Below are 9,913 nucleotides of genomic sequence, written 5' to 3' on the forward strand. Positions count from 1 at the left end.
GGGTGGGGGATGTATTGTGAAGGGGGATGGATGGATGAAGCTGGCCGTGGGTGGGGGATGTATTGTGAAGGGGGATGGATGGATGCAGCTGGCCGTGGGTGGGGGATGCATTGTGAAGGGGGATGGATGGATGGATGGAGCTGGCCGTGGGTGGGGGATGTATTGTGAAGGGGGATGGATGGAGCTGGCCGTGGGTGGGGGATGTATTGTGAAGGGGGATGGATGGATGCAGCTGGCCGTGGGTGGGGGATGTATTGTGAAGGGGGATGGATGGATGAAGCTGGCCGTGGGTGGGGGATTCATTGTGAAGGGGGATGGATGGATGCAGCTGGCCGTGGGTGGGGGATGTATTGTGAAGGGGATGGATGGATGAAGCTGGCCGTGGGTGGGGGATTCATTGTGAAGGGGGATGGATGGATGCAGCTGGCCGTGGGTGGGGGATGTATTGTGAAGGGGGATGGATGGATGGATGGAGCTGGCCGTGGGTGGGGGATGCATTGTGAAGGGGGATGGATGGATGGAGCTGGCCGTGGGTGGGGGATGCATTGTGAAGGGGGATGGATGGATGGAGCTGGCCGTGGGTGGGGGATGCATTGTGAAGGGGGATGGATGGATGGAGCTGGCCGTGGGTGGGAGATGCTTTGTAGAGGGGGGTGGATGGATGGAGCTGGCCGTGGGTGGGGATGGATATATATATATAAAATGAGTGTGTATACAGGAGAGGGGTGTGCTCTGACATGTACACACTGTTCCCTCCAGCACTGCCCATTGGATGACACCTGTGAGCTCCCACGTGAGTTGGAGTACTATGTACAATCACTAGAGAGCCGAGGCACCTATCAGAGGTAATAGGAATACTGTACATTACCCCAGTCTCCAGCAGCACGAGAAATGAATCCTTCAGCCACGCTGCTGGTAGCCTGCGCGCCGGCCCCGCCCCCCCTTACCTCGGCGGGCTGTAGCAGAAAGCAAACTTGTCACAAGCCTGAGCAGCTGCAGTAGTTGTCTGCGCGAAGAGATCACAAAAGCTTCCTGCATGCTGGGACGGTGGCGGGATTACTGAACATGGGCTCTAGGCTACGGCTGGAGCCGTAGCCTAGAGCCCATGTTCAGTAATCCCGCCAACGTCCCAGCATGCAGGAAGCTTTTGTGATCTCTTTGCGCAGACAACTTGTACTGCAGCTGCTCGGGCTTGTGACAAGTTTGCTTTCTGCTACAGTACAGCCCGCCGAGGTAAGGGGGGGCGGGGCCGGCGCGCAGGCTACCAGCAGCGTGGCTGAAGGATTCATTTCTCGTGCTGCTGTAGGTGGAGCGGGGTTTTAGCGCGGCAGCCGAAAATCGGCCGATTTTTTTACAATAATCGGCCGATGCCGATTTCTTAAAAACGGCCAAATATCGGCCGATATATCGGCCGACCGATATATCGGTCGACCTCTAGTGTCAGGTTCCTATAAGGTGTCAGGATGTCACTGTCTATTTCTCCATGGAGGAGTGGGAGTATTTAGAAGGACACAAGGATCTCTACAAGGACGTCATGATGGACAATCAGCCGCCCCTCACATCACCGGGTAAGAGGAGACTTTATTGTAAAGGAGAGAGCAGTACGGAGGCTCCACCTAGATCCCCCATCATCTGATAAACACATGTAGGTGGATTCAGAAAGACTTAGGCTGGCGTATCAGTAGATACGCCAGCCTAAGTCTGAATGGGCGCCGGCGCTAATTTAAGCGTATTCTGGAAACCAGATACGCTTAATTTGGGCTCAGATACGAGTGGTGTAAGTGTCTTACACCGTCGTATCCTAAAGTGTAATTTTTAGGCTCACCGCTAGGTGACGCTTCTATTGCGGTCGGCGTAGAATATGTAAATCACTAGATACGCCTATTCACGAACGTACGCCTGGCCGACGCAGTACAGATACGCCGTTTACGTAACGCCTTATCAGGCCTAAAGTTATTCCATCAAATTGCTGGAATAGTAATGTTAAGTATGGCCGTCGTTCCCGCGGCAAAATGCAAAAATTTTACATCGTTTGCGTAAGTCGTCCGTGAATAGGGATTTACGTAATTTACGTCCACGTCGAAACCAATAGGACCGTGCGGCGTACTTTGCCGCAATGCACACTGGGATATGTAGGCGGACGGCACATGCGCCGTTCGTAAAATACGTCAATCACGTAAGGTCACCCCCCATTACCATAAAACACGCCCCCTCAGCTAAATTTGAATTAGGCGCCATTACGCTCCCGCCCGATTTACGCTACGCCGCCGTAACTTAGCAGGCAAGTACTTTGTGAATACAGTACTTGCCTTGCAAACTTACGGCGGCGTAGTGTAAATGCCATACGCTACGCCGCCGCAACTATGCGCCCGCCTACCTGAATCCACCTAATGGAAACTATGGGCCAGATTCTCATACATTAACGTTGCTCCTGGGCAGCGTAATGTATGTGCTGTACGCTACACCGCCGCAGGTTTACATCCTGATTCTCAGAACACTTACCTGTAAACTTGCAGCGGTGTATCGTTAATTCGCTTGGCGCAAGCCCGCCCAATTCAAATGGGGCAGGCACCGTACTGCGCATGCTCCGTCGGGTAAATTACCCGACGTGCATTGCGCTAAATGACGTCGCCCCGACGTCATTTGCTTAGACGTTTACGTAAATGGCGTCCAGCGCCATTCACGAACGTCTTACGCAAACAACGTATTTTTTTTAAACTTCGACGCGGGAACGACGGCCATAGTTAACATTGGTTGCCCCTGCTAATAGCAGGGGCAACCTTACGCGTCGTGTATGCTACGGAAACTACGTAAATTCTCAGCGTCGGACGTGCGTAGGTTCGGGAATCTCGCGTACTTACCTCATTTGCATAGACGACAGGGAAAACGACGATGCGACACCTAGCGGCGGGAAAAAAAAATACTTTTAAGATCTGACAGCGTAACAGCCTTACGCATGTCAGATCTAATGGGTATCTATGCGCAACTGATTCTAAGAATCAGTCGCAGAGATACCCGGGGCCAGATGAGGAGTTACGACGGCGCTAATGGTGTTGCGCCGTCGTAACGCCTTTGAGAATCTGGCCCTATGTATTCAGTCAGTGTGTGTGTTTCCTACAGATGGATCCAGTAATGGGAACCCACCAGAGAGATGTCCCCGTCCTCTGTATTCCCGGGATTCTACACAGGAAGGTCACACCATCCCTCACCATCATCAGGTAGATGAGTGACAATTATTGGTAGTTCTGATTTATACACAGCATGTTTGTTACATTGAATGTTTTATTATATATTCAGAGTGGAAACCTCGGGGATGATAATATTGAGGTTAAAGAAGAGGTAAAAGAGGAGGATGAGGAGTATGGAGTGATGGAGGAGATATCAGAAGGACACAAGGATATGATGGAGCCACCTAATACCAGGAACCCCCCAGAGAGATGTCCCCGTCCTCTGTATTCCCGGGATTCCACACAGGAAGGTCACACCATCCCCCACTGTTACAAGGTTGGTGGGACGGAGATTATAAAACGCACTTATAGAGACAATGGCCCAGATTCAGGTACGTTTGTGCGATATTTGCGGGGGAGCAGGGCAACGATTTTGCCCTGCGCCCCCGCAAATATTTTGCGCTGTCCTCGATTCACGGAGCAGTAGCTCCGTAAATTGCGAGGGCGCGCCGGCAAAATTGCCCGGCGTAAGCGCGCGCAATGTAAATGATCCCGCCGGGGGCGGGAATCATTTAAATTAGGCGCGCCGAGCGTACAGCGCATGCTCCGTCGGGAAACTTTCCTGACGTGCATTGCGGCAAATGACGTCGCAAAGGACGTCATTTGCTTCAAAGTGAACGTGAATGGCGTCCAGCGCCATTCACGAATCACTTACGCAAACGACGTGAAATTCAAATTTCACGTCGCGGGAGCGGCGGCTATACTTTAGCGCGAGGCTGTCCCTTCTAATAGTAGGGGCAGCCAATGCTAAAGTTGCCGTACGGAAACTCCGTACCTGGCTTGCGCAGGGCCCGCGCAAGTTTGTGAATCGGTGGTAGTATGCAATTTGCATACTACACGCTGATCACAATGGGAGCGGCCCCCGCAAGAATGCAGCCTAAAATCTGCGAGGCATAAGAGCCTTATGCCGCGCAGATTTTAGCCTGCAGTCGGTGTAACGAGGTTCCTGAATCAGGAGCACTCGTTACACCGGAGCAAGTAAGCAATTGCGCCGTGTAACTTATGGTTGCGCGGGCGCAATTGCTTCTTGAATCTGGGCCAATGTGTGGATTTTTTATGTGATGAATAATAAAGCTTATATCTTACAGATGATATTCTCTCTCATTTTCTTGGTTTAGAGTGGAGATCCAATCGATACAGAATTTAAGGTGAAATCAGAAGAAGAGACGTATGTGAGGGATGATCAGCAGTCTATGGAGGAGGATGGAATAACGGGGACATTTATAGAGGAGGACACTCCTACAGAGATCAGCACAGGTGGGTCATTCACACTAAATCCATTCCTCCACCCATACTGCTCACTGATTGGTCCAGAGTAGGGCGGGGACTGGGTGATATCAGCCTGTAATCCCCTGGTCACTTTCCTGAGCTGTGTTCCCCGTCCTGTATTCCTGTATTTCTCTCGGATAATCTTCCTTCTCTGTGCTGCAGACACAATTTATGTCTCTAGACTGGATTTATGGAGATTCTGGGGTTCAGATGGTAGCAAATTTTTCATTTTGACTAGGGTTGTCCCGATACCGATACTAGTATCGTGACCGATTACGAGTATTTGCGGGAGTACTCGTACTCCCGCAAATACCCCCGATGCCGAAATAGAATACTTATCCCCCCGCCGCCGTTACGCCGCATCCCGCCGCCGTTACGCCGCATCCACGCTGCCGCCGACTGCTTAATACGCGCGGGGAACATTACAGCTATCATTTGAATAGCTGTAATGATTCACTCCGCGCCGCGTATAGACACTCCCCCTTGCTCGGGTGAACTGACCAATCCCGAGCAAGGGGGAGTGTCTATACGCAGCGCGGCGCGAATCATTACAGCTATTCAAATGATAGCGTTAATGTTCCCCGCGCGTATTAAGCAGTCGGCGGCAGCGGGATGCAGGTAAGGGGGACATGGCTGGGATATGGGGGGAGACATGGCTGGGATATGGGGGGAGACATGGCTGCATGGGGGAGACATGGCTGCATATGGGGGACGACATTGCTGGATATGGGGGGGGAGACATGGCTGGATATGGGGAGAGACATGGCTGGATATGGGGGGAGACATGGCTGGATATGGGGGGAGACATGGCTGCATGGGGGGGAGACATGGCTGGATATGGGGGGAGACATGGCTGCATGGGGGGGGACATTGCTGCATATGGGGGACATGGCTGCATGGGGGGGGACATGGCTGCATATGGGGGACATGGCTGCATGGGGGGACGACATTGCTGGATATGGGGGGACGACATTGCTGGATATGGGGGGAGACATGGCTGGATATGGGGGGAGACATGGCTGCATATGGGGGGAGACATGGCTGCATATGGGGGGAGACATGGCTGCATATGGGGGGACATGGCTGGATATGGGGGGGAGACATGGCTGCATATGGGGGATGACATGGCTGCATATGGGGGATGACATGGCTGCATATGGGGGATGACATGGCTGCATATGGGGGGGAGACATGGCTGCATATGGGGGGACATGGCTGCATGGGGGGGGACATGGCTGCATGGGGGGACATGGCTGCATATGGGGGACATGACTGGATATGGGGGGAGACATGGCTGCATCTGTGGGGGGACATGGCTGCATTTGGGGACACATTTAAAAAAAAGTATCGGTATTCGGTATCGGCGAGTACTTGGAAAAAAAGTATCGTACTCAGTCCTAAAAAAGTGGTATCGGGACAACCCTAATTTTGACCATTTGACGTTATTAGACCTGGGGTTTGTGCTTTGGGTCTCCTTCCTCATGCTCGAGTCTAGCAAGATCTCCAATAGAACAATTCTCCCGGGTTACTTGCTCTGTTGTCTGCTGGCTGTGCCGGGTGGAGGGATATGTCTGTATAGTCTCAGACCCAAGTGACTGGGTGCAGTCTCAGGAGATGGGAGGCAGCGGTGTGGGATCTCTGCAACTTGTCTCATGTAAACATTTAAGCTTCCACCGATTACTGACTACCCGTATTATGATTGTCAGGGCTCAGAATTTCAAGTCCTGGGCTACTAGCCAGGCCTTAAAGCGGAGGTTCACCCTAAAGCAATTATATACCATTACATCCAGCATACTTCCGACATGTACAGTATGCTGGTATTTTTTTTTTTTTTCGCTGTACATACCATCTTATAGTTCTTTTTCACCCGGGTTCTCACTCCCGCGGGGAATAGGCGTTCCTATGAAGAGGCGTAGATGATTGACGTGCGGATAAGGCACGTCACGCGTTCCGAAAATAGCCGAACTGGGAGTCGGCTCTATACGGCGCCTGCGCAGTCAGCTCTGCACGGCTCCTAGTCTGTACGCAGGCGCCGTATAGAGCCGAGTCCCAGTTCCGCCTCTAAACATGTCCTCATAAATGATCTCATGAAATTACACTCTAAAATGTATTATGCAGAATTAAGTTACAAAAATAGATATAAACAACAACTTTATCAGTGCCCATCAATGTCACCTCACCAGTGCCGAACAATGCAGCCCCTATCAGTGCAGCCTCACCAGTGCCCATCAATGCAGCCTCACCAGTGCCCATCAATGCAGCCTCACCTGTGCCCATCAATGCAGCCTCACCTGTGCCCATCAATGAGTACTTATTAAAATAAGGAACACTCACATTTGAGAAGATAAAAAAGCAATTTTGGTACAAATGACGCAATGTTATCAGTGGAGCTCGTCCTGACGCGTTCCATCGAACAAGAAATCATCTGGGCCCGGATTCACAAAGCACTTGCGCCGACATATCTCCAGATACGCCGGGTAAGTGCAAATATGCGCCGGGCCCACAAACTAGGATACTCCTAAAAACAGGCTTCATCCGACTGACGTAACTTGCCTACGCCAGCGTAGAGTGGGCGCATATTTACGCTGGACGCATTTGGCGCTCCCATTGATTTTCTATTTACATATGCAAATGAGGGAGATACGGCGATTCACAAACGTACGTGCGCCCGACGCAGTGCGCGTAAAGTCATACGTCCGGCGTAAAGTTATGCCCCATAAAGGAGGTGTAACTCGGCAGCATCCATGCAAAGGGCTCAATGCAACTGGCACTGCGCTGACAAGCCATTCACCTCTGCAGCTAGAGGTTCGGATCTCAGTCTCGGCTACATGTGAATTGAGTTTGGTAGTCTCAGCCCGGCTCCCGGTGGGTGTGCTATGCGAGGTAAGCCTGCGCTTAGTACGCCCACCCCCCTCCCACAAAAACCACCACACTTACACACACTCGAAATTGGGTTAACACACACGCACTTTGACCACGCGGTCTCTAAAAAGAGAGGCGAAGGGCTAACGGGGCTGGTTGAGCGGGCTAGATCCTCTCACTCCCTCATAGGGAGTCCCTCTGCCCCGTTGGGCTTCAAAGCGGAGCAGGTAGGGCGGGCTGTGTGGGAGGACCCCCTCACACACCCGCCATTGCCACCCGGGGCATGGAGAAAGGTGGCAGATTGCCTCTGGGGGAGGCCTGCCTACTGCCAACTCCTGCAGTCCGGCTCCTCTCTCGAGTACACGCACAAAATACACATTGAAAAAAAAATGTACACTGCTGCTGGTAAACGGACGTTTAGGATTTTATTAAAAAAAAAAAAATCTGTGCCCATTCCTCTGCTGTAGGTTTTTTAAACACAATTTTCTTTAGGACTTCCCAAATTGCGGAGCAGGTGTCACGGATAATGTAGCTCGCAGTTGACTTTCCTATACGGAAGGCATAATGTAAGCTTGCTAGGGATTGTCCAGTTGATAGATACCTACAAAGAAAATAATATATATTATTTTATTTTATTTTTGACAGTTAAAATGCTCAAGACGAAATGGAAGAGCATCCGTGATGCCTTCACTCGTCATTTGAGGGTACAACGTGAACGCAGGAGTGGATCGTCAGCGTGTGCCCCGAAGGACTACATATATTCAAAAGAATTGGAGTTCTTAAGACCATTGCTGGCTTTGGGGAGGTAAGCTATTATCTATACTAAGGTCAGTAAACGAAATGTTAATAAGCAAGTTAGAATAACTAATTTCTATTTTCAGTACTGAAAACTGCTGGGAGGAAGCTGCTCCAACCGCACCTGTCGACACGGATAATGCCAGTCTAGCTTCAGGCGATCAGGCTCTGGCGGGTCAGGAGCCGGAAAGCCAGTTGTCAACTTCGTCGCGGTCCACATCGGCTACACCGGTGGGAGACGACGAGTCCACGCCAACAGTGTTTCCTCGTGGACCTGCAAGAGGGACGAGAAGGGAGGCTCCAGCTCCAGAACCCGATTTTAACAGAATGTTGTTGGACATCATGTCAAACATGTCAGACAGAATGTCAAGCAACCGTTCATACGGTCAAATGTCAGCTAGATGTCTGGGGAAGCTGATGGACAGGGTACCCAAAAATCTTCAGGCAGATATGTTGGCCGGTACCATAAGGAACATTGCAACATTTATACCACCAACCGAACCCTATCAATCCTCAGAACCTCCACCACCCTATGGTCCCTATGCTACTCACCCCCCCGCAGTATCTGTCAGCACCACCCCTTCCTCTTTTGTCAGCACCACATATTCCCACCCACCTACCTCGATCAACACCACCTTATACTTACCCTCCTCTGACGACAACACTTTCTCCTTACCCTCATCTGCCCACACCACGTTCCACTTACCCTCCTCTGAAGACAACAACACTTTCTGCTTACCCTCATCTGCCGACACCACCTTCTACTTACCCTCCTCTGATGACAACAACACTTTCTGCATACCCTCATCTGCCGACACCACCTTCTACTTACCCTCCTCTGACGACGACGACAACTTCTTGGGCCAGATTCACGTAGCTCAGCGGATCTTATAGATCCGCTCGATCTACGTGAATTAAGATCCGCTCCCGCAAGTTTAGGAGGCAAGTGGCTAATTCACAAACCACTTACCTCCAAACTTGCGACGGCGGATCCTAAATCCCCCGGCGGAATTCAAATTCCGCGGCTAGGGGAGTGTACTACTTAAATCAGGCGCGTTGCCGCGCCGATTTAAATGCGCATGCGCCGTCCGCGAAATTTCCCGGCGTGCATTGCTCCCACTGACGTCGCTAGGACGTCAGTGGTTTCGACGCTTACGTAAACGACGTCCGTCCGTATTCGAGAACGACTTACGCAAACGACGTTAAAAAATTCAAATTCGACGCGGGAACGCCGGCTATACTTAACATTGGCTGCGCCTGATAAAATAAGGGGTAAGTATACGACGGGTACGCCGCTACGGAAACGTCGTAAGAAGACTGCGTCGGGTCCGCGTACGTTCGTGAATTTGCGTATCTCGCTGATTTACATATTATTTATCGTAAATCAGCGGGAACGCCCCCGGCGCCATTTTTAAATTGAAAAAAAGATCCGACAGTGTAACACAGTGTAACACTGTCAGATCTTAGTCCTATCTATGCGTATCTGATTCTATGAATCAGGCGCATAGATAGGACCAATGTAAGTCAGAGATACGATGGTGTATCTGTAGATCCACCGTCGTATCTCTTTGTGAATCTGGCCCCTTCTGCTTATCCCCATCTGCCTACACTACCAACTTATAATCCTCCACCACCACCACCACCTTCTCGTTGGCCGCATGATAGCCCCTCCACCTCCAGCTGGTCACATTTTGGCCAAGCCATGAATGTGGTGATGTCACCAGATGAGCGAGAGGACTCCTCGCAAACCTTTCATCACC

General features: G+C 51.2%; 1 protein-coding gene across 1 annotated transcript; it reads left to right on the forward strand.

The window, feature by feature from the left end:
- Positions 1-7,879: 7,879 nt before the first annotated feature.
- Positions 7,880-9,073, forward strand: LOC120928459. Its single transcript, XM_040339557.1, has 2 exons — positions 7,880-8,163; positions 8,240-9,073. Exons 1-2 carry the CDS (start codon positions 8,009-8,011, stop codon positions 9,045-9,047), a joined length of 963 nt encoding a protein of 320 aa, XP_040195491.1. The 5' UTR covers positions 7,880-8,008; the 3' UTR covers positions 9,048-9,073.
- The last annotated feature ends 840 nt before the right edge of the window (positions 9,074-9,913 follow it).

The sequence above is a fragment of the Rana temporaria genome, chromosome 2 (genome assembly GCF_905171775.1).
Source record: "Rana temporaria chromosome 2, aRanTem1.1, whole genome shotgun sequence".
Lineage (NCBI taxonomy): Eukaryota > Metazoa > Chordata > Amphibia > Anura > Ranidae > Rana > Rana temporaria.